Source organism: Heliangelus exortis, chromosome 1, assembly GCF_036169615.1.
Source record: "Heliangelus exortis chromosome 1, bHelExo1.hap1, whole genome shotgun sequence".
Lineage (NCBI taxonomy): Eukaryota > Metazoa > Chordata > Aves > Apodiformes > Trochilidae > Heliangelus > Heliangelus exortis.
This window is the reverse complement of record NC_092422.1, coordinates 164,114,004-164,137,484: the sequence shown is the minus strand read 5'-3', so window position 1 is coordinate 164,137,484 and position 23,481 is coordinate 164,114,004. Positions and strand designations below refer to the sequence as shown.

The window sequence follows — 23,481 nt, the reverse complement described above, 5'->3', positions numbered from 1 at the left end:
TTAACTCAACTCAGCAAGCTGGTCCAGGTAACCAGCTTGAATAGAGAGCCTTGACATCTTCAGACATCTTGAGACTGTTTGGTCTATGATCAGACTCAGCCCTTCTGTGATGCTGTGTTTTGCTAGCTTGGGCAGAAGCCCTGGTAGCACATGAGAGACCATCTCCCTTCAGCTCCTGGTGATTCCAGCAAAGCACTTGTGACCTTTGGTTGGTAGGAAAGTTATTACGAAATTCCTAAACTCCTGATAAGACCTTGCAGCTCAACCATTTACTGTGTGGGGACAGCCAGGAGACCCCAGATAGCATGCAGAGGCTCCACTCTGCATGGATGGTCTTCACAGGGCGTTGTGTAGGAATGGAAACCTCGGAGAAGGACTCCCAAAACAATAGAGAAGGAAGTGATGAAAGTTTTAAAGGGTGGGCAAACACATGGAGTGTATGTGGGAGGGAGAGGGGACATGGAGAGAAGCAGTAAAAGAGGAGAGCAGAATTGAACTCTGGGGTAATATTCAAAAGGCTGCTTTTAATTAGACATTTTTTCCAATACAATACACCACGCCAAAATATGAAAACAAGCCATAAATTCAGATTGTGAACATTTTTGTTTTCAAATAAAACTCTGTTTCAGAAAAATAATTATATGTCTCCACACATCTATAGAATGGTAGAGGGAGTGAGTCAATGCTGCACTGTCTGTTTCTCATTGGTTACCTTTGATGTTTGGTTATATCTAAACCAGGTCATAATGGGCTGGGATATTAAAACATTATGTTCATACTATTCTAGTAAACAACAACTGGTAACTAGACCAAACAGCTCCACTCCCATATTTCCATTGCAGCCATGCTGTTGTCGAAGGTCAGCTTCTGAGCCAGAGCCCTGATTTTGCAGGAAGGGAATTGGAATCCCATTTTCTAGAGTCAAAAAAAAAAAGATGCCTAAGGACAAAGACCGAAAAAAAAGTTCTCTGTGGGAAAGGGGACTGATTGCTGCATGAACCACAACACTCACTGCCTTTCAAGGAAAGAATTCCTCTAACCAGAGCAGAGGCGTAGCAGTGGATAGTGCCTGGGGCTGGGGCTCTGCTCATGCGTTAAAAAGATGGGAAGAGGCTCTGCCCAAGGAACAGGCTGCTCAGGAGGAAAACCACCATGTGGAAAACCACTGGGGGCAGATAACTGCTCCAGCGTTTCTGTACAAAGGTTTGTACATCTGCTGAGCTGACAGAAACTGAATTTCTTTAAACTATAGTATCACAGAATCACAGAATAACAGTATGTCTGGGGATGGAAGGGACCTCCGAAGATCATCAAGGCCAAACCCCCTGCCAGAGCAGGACCAAAACTCAGGCAGGTCACTCAGACCTGAAACACCTCAGGTAGACCCAGCTAGGTTTGACTTCACAGGTATGAGCCCATGTGCCACAGAATATGTTTGCAAATCATGTGTGCTGGACTGAGGTGGTTAAATTTTGATATAAAAATTATATACAAACATCACGGTCTAGAGAGGCTGCACAGTGGAGCAGAGTAGTTTAACTGCAACAAGATTTGCCTGCCAGAAATCCTATCTATTTGTACAAAATCTGTCTTGACACAATCTCTATATCCAGTCTCCATTATAGCCCTGCTGTAATTTGACTTGATTGCCAATTAACTTGCATTAATCATCATGACTGAAAAGCAAACAACACACTCAAAAAACCACACAGCTCAGCAAATATGTACTCTGCTCCAGCCTAGCATGAAATTCAGTCATGATGGTTAATTGAAGAGATAGGTCTCTGCAATTAAATTATTGTCTAGTGACTACCATAATTTGTGCTGTAAGTGGCCATTGTGAGTGACCTGGTAGTGAGAATAAAATTTCTTTGGATATTGTTGAGACATAAAAGGAAAAACACCACAATCTATAATCTATTTTCCATTATAAAAACATTCTTGTGACTTTTTTTTAAGCCAGCCTATGAACTAATCTGGTATGCGAGGGGCAATATTTGGTACTGAAGCTAAATTTTAGAGGAATGGTGTTACCAGAAGTGATGGAGGAAGTGGGGTTTGAGATAAATTGTTGATCTTTGACATCTGCACACTTTGCATACACAGAAGGCGCTTTTTTTATTTCAGCTTGACTTCAGGAAGCACCCAAGGAAGCATATGCTTTACTTTTTTTTGTCAAGACTTTGAGACCCACAAAAACTGAAGCAGAGGCCCCTGAATGTCTTGTGCAAACAGTCTGGGGACTCAGTACCTTCAGGCAGCAGGTAGCCCCATTCAGCTGCCCTTTAACCAGTCCCCATGTGGGCAAAGCCCTCAGCAAAAGGAGGAAATTTTGTTTTAGGCAAATAATTCTGTGGTCGGCATTAACTTTTATGGACTTTAAATGGCCATTTTCTATAAACCAGAGGAATTTAAAAGGTTATAAAAATAAGGAAGCCCCCTAACAAGTATTGCAGCAAACATCTGTCCACAGTTTGATTTTAAAAGATGCACACTTAAAATTCCTACAGAACTCCACTCTGCTGTACAAGATCTACTCCATTAGGCTTTTCTTATCACTCAGATGCCATATTGTACCTGCCTCATTTTGGCCTTATATTTAATCAAGGCAGTGACAGGAAGGTACTCTTCATTCATGTTCTCTTCATTTTACATTAACAATGTAGATCAGAAGTAATGGTAGTGTCTGAAAGTAAAGCAGAGTAGCTTACACTATTGTTTGTCACAAATCAATAATCTAATAACCTAATGAAATCTGCAGCCTTTCTAACAGAGAAAAAAGTATGTACATTAACTTTTCAAGTAAATGTAAGAAATACACTAGATATTCATCTTATTATTTTGAAGAAATCAGTGCCAAATGTTCTATTCTGTTATCAATTAAACAACAAATTTACCCTGACACCAATATTTTACATTTAAAGAAAGGAACTCATTGAAAAAGTTCCTTTATGTCCCAGATCCATGGACCTTTCTGGCTATGCACACACTAGAAGATTTTTGCATGCCTTATCCATAGCAGATGCTCACAGCTCCATACGCCATAAATAGAATCACAAAGTGAGGCAATGTATGTGTTTGTTAGGTGTTTACAGCATGGACCATTGCTTCTCCAAGATACTCACTGCATTAGGTCAGAGGAGCTGGTACATCAATGTTCAAAGATGAAGCATGAAGCAAAATGCAACAAACTGGACCACTGAATGGTCTCCCAGGGGAAGTGGTGGATTGTCCCATTTTGGAATGTTTTAAGTCTCAATGGGGTGCTGAGACCTCTCATACAAACAATCCTATTAGAAGGGTTGGAGCAGATGATCCTTGAGGTCCTTTCCAACCTGACACAATTCTATGATTCCAGGAATTTCAGCAAAGAGGGGATGCTTCAGTCGTATGACATGTACCAGGCAATGGAAGGAGTCTGGCCAGAGCATGAGTATGTTTGTCAGCAGCACATTTTGTTACTGCAGTGCAGTCTAGACACTGCTGTAATGAAGAACATGATGCCTCCTTAGAAAAGCAGATAATAAACTGTCTGCCAACAAGGTGGTTTGATTTTTGTTTTTTTTCTTTTAGGGAAGGCAGCTTTGCCTTATCTATCTGTTGCACTTTAGTGTGACACCCAAAGAGGACAGCCACCAGCCTCACAGGATAGTCCCAAAGTGGGAGGCATATTTAACAATATGAATACAGAAATACACTCTGAGAATTCCAATTTACACAGAAGGAAGGATAACCTGCCCGTTTTCCAGCACTGGCTGATAAGGGTATGGGAATGAGCCAAAGCAGAGATGCACATGAAAAGGAAAATAGAGGTATTTTGGTGTTTCTGAACAAAGAAGGACCCAAATGAAAAGTAAGAAAATTAGGCAATCTCAAAGAAAAATACATTACATGACAGTGTTATTTACACAATGCTGTGGAGAAATGCACAGCACAACTCTTCAGAGCCTCTTTTATGCCTCCTTTCTTCACATTAAGAAAACTGTGGAAAACTGAAGAAAAACCATACATGAGGAGGAAGACTTTTTCAACAATAGAGTGAATCCCTGCATGCAGCTTTCAACAATAACTGTTTGTGGTTTTAATGGTTTTAGAAGAAGAATGGTACAAAAACTCTCTGATTTTGTCAATGGAAGGTAACTAACTAGTGTTTAATGTCTCCTGTGGCATGCTCCTGGGGATGACAGATCACATCCTTCAATAGAATGATTTAGAAAGGTGGAAATTTCTTGGATGCTTTCAAAAGGAGCCCAAGATTTTGAAAGGTGACACTGCAGGCTTCCAAGAATGCTTTGCATAAAAGAGATGGACTAAAAACTTCACGGAATACATAAGGCTTTCCTCCAAGTAATGAGACAAGAGTTCCTGTAAAGGTAAGAAATACTAAGAAAATTGCTGTCAAGAATCTTACTGAGCAATAGATTTAGATTACATTTAGCATTTGAGTCTCTGGCAGCTGTCTGCTCTTTGGGGGGCATGGAAACAGGATGGCTACTTGGCCATCTTGAGCTGATAGTTTCTCTCACCAGACCTTGAGCTCTGGAGGTGCTCTACCATTTGAAGAGCTCATTTGAAACCAACCGAAGACTGGAAGCTGAAGGGCTTGGTAGAAAGAGTGAGGTTCAAGGGGGACAACATTGAAAAAGAAAAATCCAAGTATACCAGCAAAGCACTAACTTTGAAACTCATCCTCAGTCACAGGAAAAGCAGGCTACCTGAAACAGAGGGCCAAAGAAATGCCTTTTGCACATTTCTGACCATCATTATACAGCTAAGGAAAGCATTATTTTGGTTTATATCAGATACAATCCTTTGACAGAGCAGGTAACTGTAGCCTTGGAAAACAGCATATAGATGAACATGCCCACAGCTATTTCCAGGGAAGTGTAAGGAAACTGCTACAAAGACATGTGATATGCAAAAATTGTTAAAAAACAAAGATACAACAAATTTACAGCTCTTTATTAAGGAAAGACTTGAAGTTTTAACTTCTTCCATACCTTGCTTTATTCAAAAACAAAAGAGAAAGCAAAAGAGCAGAACTCCCTCTGTTTAGTTTTACTGTTAAATGGGTTTTCTGCAACATATTTTATTCTTGCTTCACTAGAGATACTGCTGAGAAATTGAGCTATAAAATCATTAGGATTTTGGTAAGTATGCACTCCTATTGCATAAAAATAGGCACAGATAACTTCTTTAAAATCTCTAGCAGTGAATGATAGTGCTCAGCATGCACCACGCTGAAATGTATACATGGTACACATTTCCTTTTGGTTGTTTTCTCCTATGTCTTACAGATGAAAATTAGGTTACCTCTGCTTTGGGAAAGAGAATAAAAGCAAGCAGTACACCAAAAAGAGAAACAACATTAAGAGGTCAGAATTTAAAAATGTAAAAGATAACACAAGATCTCATTATCTTCAAATGTTTAATGAAACATTGTTCTGGTATCCTGAGAACTGGTAAAAGCTCTTCTGCTGAAAAAGTTATTTCTTTTTCCAGCACAGGAAGAGCTAATTTGTTCTTTTGTCACTTGGCAAAAGATCAATGTTCCCTCCAGCAAAGATTTCAAGGTTGGGGATGTCCAAAGTACCAGTTTCCTAAGGCTAATAAAAAAAAGGAAATTATCACTGCTCTGTGGAAAAAAACCCTAAAATTCTGTCTTGTCAGGACAATTCCAACAAAACAATGCTGTACAGATCTGTTGCTGGCACCTGCAACACATCTGTGCAGCTCCATCTACACTGATAATAAACTGTGAGGTTATTTTCTTCACCTTGCAGCTTGAAATATAAGGGAAAATCTGAACTGGCTGGTCCTGGGAGTGCATCTTTGTGTAGGTTATAGACTGTTCACAGTTTCAGGTGCTGGATGGATTTATTTATAATAATAAAATAGCCTGAAAATTCTTTTCAGATGATGTAAAATAATTTCAATAAAACCTTTACAATTAGCGAAAGGATTGCACTAGCAAGTATTTAGACTAATTACAACAGAGATCTGAGAAGACAGTACATTTAATAAAGCAGAGTGTTTGTAAAAGCACAAATGTAAACCTTAGAGATGGTGGCTCATCTGACGTGATGAGAGTAAGTTCACAGATGAAGAATAAGCTAATCCACCTCTTGCATGGTGGTAAACAGGGATAATGCACACAGATTCATTTGGCCATGCTTCAAACTTCAACTCTTTGTTCTTAAGCCTCACAGGACAGCTTTGAAGTTGAGGATAAAGCTCCTCTAGCACACCATTACCAAAGAACAACCTTCTGATTATGATCTCATGGAAGTGTAATCAATAACTCACACAAGTTAAAAGCGTGGCAAACAGCAAAGGTCACGTAATTGGGCCTTTATTGAGTCCATGTGTTTCACTCTTGGCTTTAACTGGCACTCCTGTATAATAAATATTTCTCCCCCAAATGTAAGCAATGAGCTTTCTCAAAAGTTATGAAATCTCACAGCAGCTTCTGTCAGACTGGAGTCCTTCTAGAGTCTTGAAGAGGGATGCTTCCACTTGACTATACCCAACTGACAGAAAGTTTGCAGCACCACTGAGCTAGAGTTTATTTATTCACTGCTCAGCAGATAATGGTCTTTACCCTAGCATTCCAAGCAAACAATTGTTTCAAAGTTATGGTGAAAAGGATTTGAAACAAATTCAACTGTTTTCTGAGTAGCTGTTAGAAAAACTTCCTTAACACTGCTCTCTCTGGGCATCTGCTGCATGGATTATTTTTTGTGAGTATCCAAAGTAATTTTTCTCTTGTTTTATGAGCTGCCATTGACCAAAGCAAATTCTAGATACTACCATGAAAGAAGAACAAAGTTCAGTATTTAAATAGCACGTTGGATCAGTGCACCTGAAAAGGAACCTGTGAGTTTGCTGCTGTACCTGAAATTGCAACAATTTGTCTACTGAGAAAAGAACCCCCTACGTGGACATATATTACTGTAATATTTCCATGTACCACACAGGCCTTTCAAAGCAAGATGGACATATGTTCATAGTAAAGCAGGGAAGTAGTACCTTATCCCCAGTTTCTGATGAAAAACACCTTTCAGGGTGTTTTCATAGGCAGGGTCTGCACAGCTTCATCCCTGGGTTACAAGTCCCACAGCATCCAGTACTTTGAGTTAACATCCAGAAAGGTCCAGTGTATTTCCCAGTATTTAAATGAAGCACCTTCTATAGAGGCAGCTAATCCTGCACTTCCCATACACTCAAGAAGAGTTGAAATAGAAAATTCAGCCCAGAGTTTGAGCTACCTGCTGTCTTGAACTGCCTTTTTCTCTCTCCCTGTGTGCAGATGGAGTCTATTTGCAGTGTAAGCATCATCTTCCCCTGGCTTCTCTCTGCTGACTTTCTCTGTGCTTGTTTCCTAGCAAAGTCATACCCTAGAGAGCCAGCGAGTCCTGAATTTCACTGTGGCACATGGGCTGCACTGCTGAGCACAAAAAGCTCTCTGCACTTGCTATCATTTTCCTCTTTTAGCAACAGTTTTTTTGAGAAATCCTCCCACCAAAAAGGTCTCCCTTCTGCCCTTAGTGCAGTAGGGTGCATGAATCCCTTCCTACTCTCCAAGGCCTCTCCTTTTTGCCTTCTTCTTTGTGTCACAACATCACTTTAGAGGAGACCTGGCCTAGGGGATCCTGCTTTGGAAGGGGGGTTGGACTCAGTGGTCTCTTCCAACCCCTAACATTCAATAAAAAATAAAACTAATAATAATAATAATAATAATAATAATAATAATAATAATAATAATAATAATAATAAAGTTAAAAATTAATCACTTCTTTATGTAGGGCTGCAGTTTTCAGCCAGAGTAACACCCTAAGCCACACAGCACTGGCAAAAGAAAGAACAGAAATTTGAGACCAGGGATGGGAAAGAAGACAGGATGGTGTCAGCTGCTAGGCTGGCTGGAGCTGTTGTAGAATGTCACTGAAGTGAAGCAAGTTGTTCCTGTGCTACTGGCAGAGCTCATCTCTTCTCATTGCACTCTCAAATTTCATTGTCCTGAAGTAAGGAAGAAACTAAGCTGAGAATCATCAGACCATTCCTCCAGTGCACTGCTGAAGCCAGCAGAACCTGCACCCAAATAGGGCATCTGCATTTCTGATGGCACTGTTAGAGCTGGCATGTGAACACAAGGATTTTTTTCTGAGAAAAACAAATCACAGAATCACAGCATTGTCACAATTGGAAAACACCTCTAAGAGCACTAAGTCCAACTCTAAACTCAGAAAAAAATACCATGCCCACTAGAGCATGTCCTGAAGTGCCACATCTACAAGTTTCTTTAATACCTCCAGGGATGGTGATGCCACCACTTCCCTGGGTATCCTGTTCCAGTGCCTGACTACTCTCTCAGTAAAGGAATTCTTCCTAATGTCTAGTCTAAACCTCCCCTGGTGCAACTTCAGGGCACTGATAGAAGTATTTAAAGACCATGTGGCTGAGGCACTTCAGGACATGCTCTAGTGGGCAGGGTGATACAGATATTGATATATATATTTATTATTTATTTTTTCAGGGGGGTGGGGGAATGCTGACAGTCAGATGCAGTGATCTTAGAGGTCTTTTCCAACTGTGACAATTCTGTGATTTCCTCTAGTCCTAAACAAAAATCCAAGCACATGATTCTGCCCTCAGAAATTCGATCTTGAAGTTGTTCATTCAGGCTGTACACCAGGAATAATTCAAGTTGATTCATGTTTGCCATGTTTTTAAGCTTGAGGTAGTTCATGTTAACAAGAGTTCTTTGGAGCAACACCAGATTACAAACACATTTCTGAAACATGATCAGGGAGCTGTACTCTTTAAAAGGAATAGGAGACATCTCTCAGGCCAGTGAGACATGTGACAAGTGCTGCCTTTCTGACTGTGGCCACACCACTTAGGTGTCCTGGGCAGGAACATTTGTTTTCAAGTGGCCATCCTGCCACATCTTAGGAAAACACTGGACAGAGTGTTACAGAAGAGAGTCAACAAGGATGCTGCACCAGGAAGCTTTTGTGATCCTACCAGCTGTAGGTATAGAAGGTTGCCATTGAGGACATCCACTGGTCAGGGCTTGACCTCTCTCAGCTAAGGACGATGATGTTCTGGTGCATAAGGGATATCATGATCTGCTGGTTTTGCTCAGGCAAACCAGCCTGGAAGGTTCACTCCTGGGTGGGGGCATCCCGGTGCTCCTCCAGCATCCTTTGCCACTGCGGTGTGCGCACAGCATATGGGCTCCCTCCTGTGGATCTGCTCAGATGTACCGGGCAAGGACCACACAAGCAGAGAAAGCTCAGGAGCGCTGCAGCTGAGGAAGACACCACACAACCTGATCTCTACAGCCTGAAGAAGGACTCTCCCACCCCCCCTGCCCAGTGTCCGGGGAAGGAAACGTGGTCTCTGCCCGCATCAGAGTAAAAAAGACACATTGGACAACGGGATTAAAATTATGAAACATGCGATGTGTTTTCAAACTTTGAAATGTCTGAGGAACAAAGAGGTCTGGGGGTTTTTTCCTAATCCGTTCTACATTTCAATCTTTTAAGGAAACAGAGGAAACGCTGTGCAAAACACATTTGTGTTTATATGAAAAAAAAGTTTCAAGGAGACTTATGGTATAAAGAGGTTGTAGATGCTCCATCCCTGGAAGTGTTCAAGGCCAGGCCAGATGAACCTTTGGGCAGCTTAGTGCAGTGGAAGGTGCCCTTGCCCACAGCAGTGGGTTGGACCTAGACAGCCTTTAAGGTCCCTTCCAACCCAAACCGTTCTGTGGTTCTATGATTCTATTACGAAGCTAATCAGTGAAAAATGAGGAAATAACAGTGAATAATGATGTAGTTACAGACGTAACTCTGACTCTTTGTTTTTACAGGACATTAAGGCCTCATTAAGTACATGATTACTTGCTGACTCTCATTTACAAGACACAACATCATGCAGCTGCTTCTGTAACTGTGAACCTTTTACAGGCAAAAGGCAGAGATCTGATGTTGAAGTCCTGCAGGTTTCCTCAGAGTGCAAGGCTGAGTACAGATGCTGAGTAACCTTTCAAAATCTGGCCCATGAAGCCCATGGACACATTAATATGCAGACACACAGTAAACTGCACATCTTGTAAGACGTGCAGTGGTCTAGGAAAAATATGTTTGCATATATAGGCCAACTACCCTAATTTCACAGTTTGTTTCTGTAACCTTTCAATTGTATTTAACAGACTGAGATGCATATGAATTAGAAGTGGCAGAAACTGGAATGCCACAACTTGCTGACCACAAGATTCATTACATATGTTTTTTGGGGAAATGTGCATGGAAAAAACTCTCAAGACCAAACCCATGCTGGTCATATGTGAATATCCACGTATGTTTTAAAAGTAAAAATTATGATTTATCTGTAGGCTATTAACATACTCCTGAAGGACAACGGTTTGAAGGTCTATTTTCCATTATATATGGAAAGGTTTATTTAGCTAGTGGTTAAGTTTTCAACACGAAGATTGCAAATTTTGATCAAAGACTTTTTTCTTTTTCAAAGAAATGTCTTAAAATATTTTCTATGCACTGAGAGTAATCAGTAACTCCTCTTGTGCTTGCCAGAAATATAACTTAGACTTTACCACAAGAACTAATTTAAGCATACCATTACTAAATCTGACTTATCTGGAAGTCTATAATCAGAGATAAAAAGCAAGCTTCACCTAAACATCTCTTTGCTACTTGATTATTGTCACAGTAGATGCTTATACATTCAAAGTAAACTGTCCTTTGAATGTGGCTGGGGTAGCTAAACCAGATTTTTTGCAAAGGCATCATAATAATGTGTGAAACGATGCTGCAAACTCTTAGAACTGAATATGAGTTCAATAAATTTCACTCAGCCATAAGGAAGGGTTCAGCCCTGTCTTCTATGTCTCACCAAACTTTGGGAACCCTGTCTAGACTGGCTGCTTCCTCCACCTTCCCCTCTCCTGGCTGGAATAACCAGACACAGCCTGGACAGGAGAACAGCACAGTCTTCAGAGCAGAGAGGGTTAGTTTTGGGATCCTCTTCTGTTTTATGAGGAGTGGTTATAAAGGAACCAGAGAAGGAAGAGACTCATAACACCACTTTCACAGAAGGGCAATGGGCACCCCTTTCTTTCCAGCTCTCACAAAACTGGCTTTCTGCTTCCCATTCTTCATGAGACCTCTGGCTTGGGAATGGCAAAAAATCCTGAAGAGCCTGGATACCTGCTCTAAAACAAGAAAGAGGGAAAGACCTCACTGCAGTTACCTCAATCTTTGCAGAGAGGGACAAAAAACATATAAACCTAGACACAGAAATTTCTGGTGGAGTTGTTGGGAGTGAGGAGAGATAGAAGAACAGAGATTTGAGAAGAACTAACAGCAGCTGTGAGCTCTACACTTCCAGGTACCCATTCTGCCCGCAAACTTTAGGACTGTGCATCTTTTTAAATATTTCCTCATTAATTCAACTGAATGAACTTAATTGTATTTTACAAGAAGAGAAAACCATACTTTTGGATTAAATAAGGTCCTATATTAAAAAGTTAAATATTCAGAAATGTTTTAAATCTTGCAATCATACTGTCAGGACTCAATTAATTGCTGTTTAAACAAATATAATAGCAGTGGCTTCACGGTAGCAACTGTATAACTTGACTGCAGATGTGTGGCAGGACAATTAAAAATGGTCCATTAACTAAGCAGGATATCCATGCTGACATGAATCAAATCTGAACTTCATTAGTGGGCAGGACAAGGTGCAGATTTTGTCCCACCAAAGGAAAGGGAGTGTTATAGGAAGTAAGAATGTAAAACCCAAGTGATTCTTGATATAATTCCTCTCTGACAGGGACAATGTAAACTTCTTCAGTCTGTACCTAATACTAGCATGTGACAGCTCTGACTGAAGAGCAACAACATGCTGGGTCATAAGCTTCCAACTAGCTTCCAACTAGCTTTGACAAGCTTTGACAACACAGAAACCTGCTCACAATCTGAATAGATGATGCTGTGCAAAACTGGAAGGAAGGAGATAAATAAAACAGCACAAAGAAAACAAAACAAAAAAATCAATCAGGTTAATGATCAATATGCCCTGCTACCAATTTATTTCCCACTTCTAAATATGGCTATACATTTCTTGTGATTACAGACCCAGGTAACTATATTTTGCCTATCCTTCCTCTGGCAGCTGCTGGTGTGCTCTGCTGTGCAACCTGCCTGCTCTCCCTGAAAGTCCCTGCGTGGAATACTGCAGGCACATAGCTGCTTGCAGCTGTTTGATCTATCTGTGGCTTCACAAGGAAAAATAAATTTCTTTCAACCTGGTCACTCAAATGGACTCTCTTTCAACATTTCAATTTATTCCCCAGAACCTCTGCAAGAAAGAGAACTGGCTAAAGCTCAAACTTGGAAAAATGAAAGCAGTGTTTACAGCAGTTTAAAAGGAACAGGCTGAAGGTCGTACTTGTATTCCTTACTGAGGGTGTTCAGTGGACTTGATTATTTGCCTGTGCTGTTTTCAGACTCATATTCCCATTGGCTATATCAATATTCACACATTTGCAAGTTGACAGCAAGCAGAAAACATTGCAGGTAGAGATGGTCTTCTGCTCATCATGAAGCTGTGATCTCTCCATGTCTTCCTCATGTCCTCAGAAAAAATAGGTTCATAATTGCAGTACTTTAAGCTCTGAACTTCTTCACTGTTCTGGTGGTCAGCATGGTCCAAAAGCCTGCCCTCTCCTCCTCTAGTAAGCCATCATGTGAAAGCTGGTTCTGCCACTGGTTCTGCTGCTTCTGCTGCTCTTGCCACTGGTTTCTGTGCTCCAGAGCTCAGAGTGGATGACAGATCTTCTCATTGGTGGGCTGCTGTTTGGGGATTTTGTTTGTCCTGGTGATGGGCCAAAACCTGAGGCTGGGAGATTGCCATGTTTGATGTCAGGCATATTTATTTCCTTTAGGATTGCTTGGGTTTAGCTAGTTGTTTATCTAGGCTAAGGGGTGACTTCAGAGGATTTGTGGGACCAGCTCTGAAAGTGTTGTTTGGTCTCTAAGTTATTTATTGAAGTATTTTGCAGTGATGGTAGCAAGGGCTGAAGCAGCTGGAAGGTAGTTGCCTGCTTTCCTTATTCAGACACAGAAGCTGGGCTCCAACAGTTGGCTGCAAAATAAAGCAAACTTTCATACACAGATAAAAAAAATCCTGAGGTTTTCTTGTTGTTTGGTTGAATAAAATCCACCCCAAATCTTTGTATGCCTTTAGTAAGGTATTTCTATCCTGCATGAGCCTCTTCTCCAAGTCAGTCAGGCTTGCTGGGTAACTCCTCCTCAGTGTTTCTGTGCAGCTAAGTGGTCTTCTGTGAATGGGCTGTGAATCCACCTACAAACCCATATGGTGGGTTTCAGGTATCATAGCTGGACAAAGTCTTCTCAGTGTCTCTGTAGCACAGTATCACTGTCTCTGCTTTATTTATATTACTTTTTTCTGAGGCAGATTCCAGTCTGCTGCTTCACAGTGATTGTACAAGCCAGCCTCAGTTTTCTGTTCCTCCCTGGCCCATCCTGTGTTAGTGGTTGGCTTAGATGATGAGAGGAGGGCGGTGGATTTTGTTTACTTTGACTTTAGTGAGGCTTCCAGCACTGTGTCCCACAGCATCCCCACAGAAGAAGTGAAGAAGAGGAGTTTATGTAAGGGAGGTGGGCTGCTGCACTGCCAGGCTCAGTGGATTATCAGCAGCAGCACAAAGTCCTGCTGGAGCCCACTCACTGGTGGTGAACCCCAGGTCTCACACTGTTTAAAATCCTCATTAATGACCTGGACATTGTGACAGAATGCACCCTCAGGAAGTCTGCTGATGCTAAAAGGTGGAAAGGAGTGGCTGATAGACCAGAAGGAGGGACCTCAACAGGCTGGAGGCATGGGCTGACAGGGACCTCCTGATGTTCAACAAGGGTAAGCACAAAGTCCTGCCCTGGGGTCCCTGTGGTCACCACGATGACCATGAGGCAGCAATGTGTCCTGGAGGCAAAGAAGCCCAACAGCTTCCTGGGCTGCATCAGGCAGAGCTTTGCCAGCAGGTGGAGGGAGCTGATCCTTCCCCTCTGCTCAGCTCTGATGAGACACACCTGGAGTGATGGGTCCAGTCCTGGGTTCCCAAGTGCAAGAGAGACATGGACGTGGTGGAGTGACCCCAGGGAAGGGGCATGTAGGGATGGCTGCATGCTTCACAGAAGCTTGAGGGCATGTCTGTTTCTCCCTATTAAACTCTTTCTTCTATGAAGTGTTAAGAGATGAATCTTCCCCAGGTTCTTCTGCAGGCTGACAGGTCTCATTAGAGACTGGGAGGACCCAGGGCACAGGACTGCCATCTCACTGCCAGGGTGCACCCAAGGAGAGCACACATCTGATCTCAAAGCACATGTACTCACTGAGCAGGACTACTGCTACTTTATACAGCTGGCTCAGCTGAAAGTGTCACAGGTGCTTTGTGTACACAGATTTCATGTTTAATTTGGGTAAGATGAGCCAGTTTTTTATTACATTAGTAAATACATTATTACTTATGTTTTATTACAATCATAGTTTATTGCAACTAAACTGCCAGAATGTCGGTCTCCACGAACCAAACAGGAGGGAAAAATGCAAAGTTAACTGTGCATTCAACAACCTATCCAAAAAGTGATTGATTTTGTGTTTCTTCCATTTAGAATTTTAAAAAAAGCCATTTATGTAACGGAAAATACCAATAAAGTTATCTTCTACTGTTACTTAAACAGACAGCTGCAGCAACAGACATCTGCTCCATTTTACATGCATAATTCACTGCAAAGAACACTCTTTGTTCTGTTATGGGAAGATTAAGTATTGCAATGCAACTGTTCATTCTTTGTTGTGCATTTTGGGTCTGGGATACAGTTTGATGCAGCAAAGAGTTTGGCCACAAATAAACAGTTAAAAAACAAACAGGCAGACAGGTAAAACAAAAATAATACAACATGGTTGAACAGTAGAATAGAAGAGATTTAAAGAAGGAAAGTGGCATCTTTCAAAAGGTGGAATTTGTAAAAAAAAAAAAAGAACAAACCTTGGCAAACCAAGTATAAAGCCATAGGAAGGTAAAACAAAAAAGGTATTGAGATGCATTTTCTTGAAAACTTTAAAAATACTCATCAGGAATACATTACTCTGAGCTAAGGTATACAATACTTAAAATCCTCTTCAACATGAAGCAAGTCCCTGTTACATACATATCACCATTTCAAAAGCTCTGGGTCACATCATATTCCTTACATATGTGCATGCCCTAGAAGAAGTGTGGGGTTTTCCTATTTGTTTTATATGTACATAATTCACTTGGCTAGAAGCAAATAATTTATACTCATGAATACCCCCAAAAAGCCCCTCTTTGGAAAGCATAATACCAACAGAAGAGGTAAAACACATCAAAAAAAATTTTGTGATTAGTTCTCATTATGATTATTCATTACTTTTGACTCCATGGCATTACTTGTAATGGCATTAACTTTTGAACACCAAGAATGTACATAGGCAACTGTGTGTAAAAAGAGGTGATGTGGACAGAAAACATTTTCATTTTCACAAAGAAGACAAAAGCAACATAGCCTGTATTTTGTATTTCGGAAAAACAGTAACACTGGGAGAGAAATCTGTACATTTTCACAAAATACAGTCTTGAAGCTTGGGGTGCCCTGCTAGTTCCAGAGCTTTTCAACAGTTAGGTTGTACAACACAGCTACTACTGTAAAAGTAGTGAAAATATTTTATTACTTAAACTTTTTTGTTAAAAATGTATTAGAATATTTATAGAAAGGATAAACAATGAAAATCTTGAAGAACAGCTTATTTAATGCAGCCTTGCACCGCTGTGTAAAAAGAATAATTGTGTAGTTTACACATATAGCATGTAAATTACTATGGAAACCAGATGTAGCTTACACTACAAGGTGCCTTGTAATTCATCTCTGCTGAGCAATAAATCCCCCTCTTTTCTTCTTGGCAAAACTTTGAGAAACTTTACTGCTGTTTTCTATCAGCAGATACAACAGATGGCTGGCACATGCCTGCTTTACTAAGAAAGTGGGATCTCTACAGCACTACTTTGATCCCCGGTGGCATGTCTACAACACTGAGATGCAAAATACCACAGCTGAGCAGAATCTAAATATTAAAGGTTTGGAGCTGTGCTCTCGATATGAGAAACCCCCTGTCTAAAAATCATGCTCACAGTGTGTAAACATCTTCACATTCCACATGGAAATTTTGGTACAGAGGTCAGAAAACAAAGTATTTCCTCTGTTTGGTGACATGAAACCGCAGTGAAGGTACCACTGTAAATCCCAAGAGTGGGTGTTTATGCGATTGCCTCAACCAAGCTTCTAGAACACCTCTACTTTTACTGGAAAAAAAAAACCTGAATTGTGCTAATGAGACATTTTTTAAGCTGAAAAGCATCACTGTAATCACTGAGCATGAATAAGGTATTTACAAAAAGTTCAGCAGTTTCTTTGAAGAAAAGTTTCCTTTGAAGAGTTGCTTGTTTTGAAATTCACCAAAAGTTGTTTTCTTTCAGTTTATCAAGGAAATGGTAATGTCTGGATGGAGCACCCTCCTGCAGCAATAATGCCTTAAAATTAGGAGTCTGTTAGCTTTCCTCCGGACTTCTCCTGGCATAGCTGGATATTCCATTTTAACTTGTTGGCCAGGCTACCTCTCAGCAATATAAGGGAATTTCAGAGAAAGAACTCGAGCTGTTCAGGACTGCTGATCACATTGCTGAGACCAGAACTAACCTCCAGGAGCCATAATTATATACTGTTCCTAGGCTCCACTTTACCATATAGAAACGATGCTAGAAAATGTACTGATGACATATATCCCCTCTTTAAGGGGACTCTGTAAAGTAAAGGGCCCTTAGGACTACATATTGGGGTACCACCTTATCTCCCGATACTCATGTTCCTGTGACCAAAACCTCTCACCAACCGAAGCCCTTTCTTTCTCCAACATTTGATCCCCATGTGCTCACATAGAGTCATTGAGGTTGGAAAAGACTTCTAAGATCATCAAATCCAACTGTCAACCCAACACCACCGTGCCAAATAAACCATGCCCCAGTGTGCCATGTCCACACATTTTTTGAACATTCCGGGGGTGGTGACACCATCACTTCCCTTGGAAGCCTGTTCCAGTGCCTGACCACTCTTTCAGTGAAGAAATTTTTCCTAATATCCAATCTAAACATCCCCTGGTTCAACTTGAGGCCATTTTCTCTCATTCTGTCACCGGTTACCTGAGAGAAGAGACCAACTTTACTCCACATGCATCCCTCCTGTTGTAGGGCAGGACCAGTGCTGTCATACCACAAAAAGAAATGTATCCAGCAGAACAAGGCTGGATATAGCTTTATCATGTAAAATACATGCAATATCTGTACACCAGGAGAGATAAACACATATCATCCAGTTACAGAGGCCAATACCCGTTCATGCACCAGCACAGGACAAAGAATTCAGATGTCCCATCATAGGCACATATTCAGCCATGTAACAGGAGAGGAGTCCTGGGGTCCTCAAGACAGCTGGGAGTGGGAACCAAGCTGCCACATTAATTCATTTGGCCCCTAATACTTCTCCCATGACCAAAAGGAAAAAAGCAGCCTGAACAGAATGTAGCCCAGTCTGATTGGTTTTTGGATCAAATCAGGGCCTGCTACAGAACAAAAATTCCAACTTGCTTTTGGATTCTTTTTTCATTGCTTGTCTATTAAACCAACCCAGCTGCTGCTCTGTCACCAAGTACTTGCTTCCTCTGCACTGTTCAGACTTTCTTTTAAATATGGTTCTGTCCCACCAATACTCACTCACACATTAATTTCACCTTATTGCCATCAGAAGTCCCACTGAACATTAAGCATACATATAGGTGTTTGTGGATTTGGAGGTTGAATACCAGTCATAATTTCCTAAATGCTGTAGAGATGACACCGTCACTGCAATCTTTGGTACTTGCCACTGGTGGACATAGTGAAACCTGCTGCTGTTCCTCTCTCACTGGGAAGTCTTTGAGTGGAATCTTCCCCAGAGGACAAGACCCTCAAAAGTCATTACTTTTCTTCAGCAAAAACCATACAGATCATTGTTTTGCAAAAACAGTAAGATCAAAAAGCACGCTAGTGAGCTCTAGTGGTTACACAGATGCCTATTGTACACTATGTAATTCCAGATTTTTGCTTTTTTAAACCTTTCAAATCAAGAAGCAATCTTTGTAACTACCAATTTGCCCAGTTTTGTTTTGGTTTGTTTTTTAAAGGGAACATAACATCTGCAATCTTACATTCAAATGCATAGGTAAAAACATAAGGGGCATAAAACCATAACAATACCATTCTGCAGCGCTTCAGCCTTCTCAAAAACCCTGGCTCATCCTGACTTCAGCAGAAAAAGTAGGTATTCATATCCTTTAATTTTGTGTCCCCCCTAATATTTCCTAATAATGAATTGGAATTAATAGACTAAGGGCTAGAAGCAACAAGTACATTTTAGTAAACGTTTCCTAGTGAAAATGCCTTTAATTGTTTGTTTACTATACAAAATCTTTTTCACATAAAATGGATCCAGGGCACAAAGGCCACTGTGGGAGAAAGGTAACGTCTAGATGGAGTGGGTTTTTACCTCTTCACTCTGCATAGAATACAGGTATAATTTATCCCTTAAAATGTTCCTTTCAATAGACATTTTTGAACTAGAACATGACCATACACAGCAGTGCAGGAAAGAGGAGTGTTGCCAGTCCCTGGGTTGGATTATTTACTCATCTGCAACTTGCACCAGTATTTATCTCAGAAGCAGGTAGATGGACTCAACTCACAGGATAGCTGTACCCACTTTGCAGAGGTGTCAACAGGGATGGCTGAGAGGAGAGACTTCACACCACCCTGCTGGAGGTGTCAGGTGCTGTCAGGCACCCACCCAGCTGCTCTCTCATTCCCCTGGCTTGTTGATATCAGGGCTAGGAAACACGTAATGACATAGGCAGGATCTCCTCTATCTGCTCAGAGGTCTTAAATCTATAGACCCAAAAGGAGTCAACCTACTTCTAAAGGATGTGGCGTATACTACTGGCAAGCCACAAAACCTTGGAGCCCTAGAGAAACATCAGATCTCAGGTGGGATACAAGGGTAAGAGGGCTATAGGGCAGATACAAGACTCAGAGAAAAAATTACTTCTGTTTTAACAATTGTATGCTCGTTAAAAGATGTTTCACAGAAAGCAGTCTAGTGCTATCTTGAACTCCTTTCAAAGAATAATATATTTTTTTCTTTTTCCTACTTCCTTTCTTGCCTTTCTTCTCCCTTTCCCTCTTGTCTTCTCATCTCCCCTTTTCTCTCTTCAGCTCTCCTCCTTTCCCTTCCCACTTCCCCTTCCCTGACTCAGGCAATTCCCAGACAAAAGTATTCTGCCAGAATAAAGGTAGCAAGTATTTAGTACTTTCCTGGACTTGTCTGTGGAAAAGTCTCAGAACTTGTATACTTAAAAGCAAAACAGAATACTAAAAAAAAAAAAATTAAAAATTGGAAATTCTGTGAAAAAAAACACCTCTGTTCTTTTGCCACAGATAACTTACACTCTACTTTGTTTGAACACTACTGTGGGCATTAGTCAAATAAAAATATTAAAAAGGTGTGCCAACAATGTTGTTGCCCTGTGGGTTATAGGAGAAATACTCATGTTTTTTCCTGTTCCTTCTCATCAGGAAAAGGGACAGGTGGCACAGGGACAATAAGTGTCCTGCTTTTTAAAGAGGATGACAAGACCTGTGGGTAACAGGCAGCTGTACTCAGACACCTCTAAGGGATGTAAAAATCAACAAGAATGTTTGTGCTACCAAAAATTAAACATTTTCTCTAGGATGTTAAGAATATTCATTTCTCCTCCCACACTCCTAAAACATCAGAAGATTGAAACTCCTTCCTCAGTTGAGTCTGCTGTCTGAAACCCAGCTCTTCATCTGCAGACCTGAAGAAGTATTTACATATCCACAGCCATAAGACTTGAGTGGAAACATTTATATTAACTTCACACAGAGGAACTTGTAAGGAGTAACTAGATGGGATTATCAACACTCCTACTGTTGAGTCTCTGGGTTTTAACACTGGTTTGACCCATAAGTATCTTAACATTTACAAGCTGCTCTAGGAACAGAGCACTGCAATGATGTTACTTTTACCAGTCAGGTGTTTCACTTACTGATTATGTTTTGTCTAACAAGAATTCACTAATTCTGCAAAAAGCAGGAGCAATAATGGGCTCAGAAGGGATTTCGTCCTGGAAACTTCAAGGAGAACACTTGCCTGTGCTGTCTTTAAATCTATGACTCTCCTCACTGAAATCAATGCTCTTATCACCTTTCCCTAGTGAGCTACCTGTTGGCAGCAAAGGAGGGAGAGAAGTGAGCAAGAAAGGACAAGAGAAGAAGGACAAGGTTCAGTCTAACATCACAATCTTTCTTTCCTCAGAGGTAGTTTTATCATGGACAGAAACTGACAAAGCTGACAGAGAAACAGAGAAAGAAATACCGTCCCAAAACGTACCAATTATTTTTAGTTATTTAAATGCCAAGCTTTGGTATACAAAGTTATTTTCTCTGTGAAGTTGGACTGGAACGACAAGGACCTTGAGCAAGTCACTTAGCCTTTGTGAGCAAGTTTTGTCTCCCCACATTCCTCTCCCTCTCTACAAGAGGAGTTAAAGCATTTCCTAAACTCAAAGGCTTTGTGAGGACAGCAAAAATTACAAGGGCCTTAGACAACACCTCAAAGCCAAACAAGTCCTGTAGTTACCAAGAGTATTTTAAAACAACCAAAACCACAACCAAATCTGTGAAGCTGCAATCAGCTGAATTATACAGCAAATTTTCACTGAATATTTGAGAGCAAATATTTTTTCATCTTTGCCAGGCTCTTTATTGTATAAAGTAAATATTCAACATTGTAAAAGTGAATTAGTTTTAGCCATCGTTTTTATGTTACAACAAATTTTTTCGGTATCCATGATAACGTATGCTAACATGTTTCAGCTTTATGCAAATTTAACATATGTTGTCAGTGTGTCAAATCGTGCATATGTTCCTTCATGAAAATATGTCACGCATTCTTATCTTTTCATCAAAAGAATCGAAAGTTTCGATATACTACAGACTGAGGTGGTTTTGCAGTTGTACTTGCTAAAATTGAGTCTTGTAAAATTGAGTCTACAGAAGACAATTATTATTTACCAGGACTACACAATGGGTTTGCACATTTAGTAAACAGAGACCGGTGAATAACCCGTAGGATATATCCATAAGCTAAACATGGTGGAAAGAAAATGGCACCCACATAATTACTGTCAGGTAAAATTTTATTGAAAGCAAAGGCAACCGGTGCCTCCCTGGTGAGCTCCGGTGGCTGCTCGCCCCACCAGCCTCTGGGCTTCTCCAGCGCCCGGGACACCCGGCTCTTCCATGCACTCTGCAACCTCACTTCCAAACACACTTTCCCAGACATCTGCCCGGGGGTCCCGCTGCTCCCCGAGTCCTCCCCGCTGCCCTTCGCCTCTCGGCTGCCCACCCTGCTCTTGCTGCGCTCCCCGGGGCCCCGCGGGGCGCTGGGGTTCGGGGTGCTGCTCAGGGGGGTCCGGCGAAGGGCAAGAAGGCACCCGACCCACACCCGGCACACCTCGAAGAGGGTTTCCTAATCTCTTCCAAAGCCAAACCACCTGCCTGGATGCCCGCCCCCATCTCTGCACCTACCCGTCCCGTCGCCTGCCAGGAGAAGTTCATGGCGTGGATGCTGACGGGGATGGCGGGCATCCTCTGCTGAGCTTTCCTGAAGTCATGGGTGAACGGGGCCATCTTCCCCTCGGACACGATCAGAATGTCCTCTTCGAAGCCTGCGGAGAAGTCAAAGGGTCGCGATGGGCGGCAGCACCCCCGCCGAGCCCCGCCGGGTCGGGCTCGGCTCCGCTCCGCTCCCCGTCCCGCCGCTCGGGGGGAGCGGCCCCGCTTACCGATGAGGACCCGCGCTTGCTGGGCGTCGATCCACAAGTAGAGGGTGTCGGGCTGCCGCGGCGCGGCCCGCAGGCTGCAGAGGCTGAGGGCTCCGCAGAGCAGCGCTGCGCACAGCCGCCCCGCCGGGGCCATGCTCCGCACTTCCCGCCGCCGCTCCCGGGCCCGCCGCCTGCAGCCGCCGCTCCCGCCGCGCCTCCTTCCCTCCCTCTCTCCCTCTGATGCGGCGCGCCCACACCCGCGGGGCGGCCCCGGCGGCGGGGCGGGGCGGGAGCGGAGGACGGCGGGGCAGCCTGCGGGAGGGCGGCGGGGAGATGGGAGCTTGCGGGATTCTCAGGCGTGCGGCCGGCCCATCTCCCGCCTCCCCGGGCCGCGGGTGGGTGCCCTCTCCCGCACAGGCACGACCGAGCGTCGGGGCGCGGCGGGTGACCCACACCTCCTCTGTCACCCGAGACAGAGCATGTGTTGTGCATGAGGTGCGAGCGGTGGGACACGGTGAGTGACCCCCACACCTCCTTTGCCACAGGAGATGTGCCACGGGGTCGTCATGGCCACAGAATCACGGAGTTGTCAGGGTTGGGAAGGACCTCTAAGGTCAGTGTGTCCAACCATCAACGTCCACCCCCCCCTATAATATAAATAAAATATGAATATCTATATCTGTCTCACCATGCCCACTAGACCATGTCCTGATGTACCTCACAACCAGGGCCAGCACATGCCCTGCTTGAGGTGCCAAGTGCCATCATAAAACGTATAATGGCTCAGGTTGGAAGGGACCTTAGGGATCATCTACTCCAACCTCCCGCCACAGGCAGAGATGCCTCTCATCTAGACAAGGTTGCTCAAAGCCCCATCCAGCCTGGCCTTGAACAGCTCAAGAGAGGTAGCATCCACAACTGGTCTGAGCAATCTGTTCCAGAGTGTCACTACCATCATACCAAAGAACTTCTTCCTAAGATGCAGTCTAAACCTGTTCTTCAGTTTAAAGCATTTCCCCTTGTCCTATCACTGGACAATCTCATGAAACGTCCCTCTCCAGCTTTCCTGACAGGGCACAGTATGTCACTGATGCCTCCTCTGTCATCACAGGAAACCTGCCACAGGGTCACCCAGCCTGGCACATGCCCAAGGTGCCAAGTGCTAGGACACAGTGAATGGCTGACACCTCCTCTGTCACAGGAGATCTACCACAGAATCGAAGTGCCTGTGCACCATGAGGTGCCACCTGTCCCACCCCTTTCCCAGTGTTAACCCTTAAGGGCATCATCAGCACCCTGACAATCAAGGTGGCACCATCACAGTCACAAAAGCATCATTGAAAAAATCCATACCCTCTTGAAGAAACTACATTTGCACACAGTGGCCACATGGTATGCACAGTGTTTGAATCAGGGTTTGGG

At 42.6% G+C, this 23,481-nt stretch overlaps 1 protein-coding gene across 2 annotated transcripts in view; it reads right to left on the bottom strand.

Moving 5' to 3' along the window:
• WIF1 (WNT inhibitory factor 1) overlaps positions 1-22,307 on the bottom strand; it is a 53,002-nt gene extending 30,695 nt beyond the window's left edge. The window contains exons 1-2 of one of the 2 annotated variants that reach the window (XM_071733477.1): positions 22,081-22,307; positions 21,824-21,963 (exon numbers count right to left, since the gene is read on the bottom strand). In XM_071733477.1, the coding sequence (XP_071589578.1) occupies positions 21,824-21,963; positions 22,081-22,213 (273 nt within the window). In that variant the 5' untranslated portion in view covers positions 22,214-22,307. The remainder of the gene's footprint in view (positions 1-21,823; positions 21,964-22,080) is intronic. The other variant, XM_071733476.1, reaches the window with a different exon arrangement.
• Positions 22,308-23,481: the final 1,174 nt, after the last annotated feature.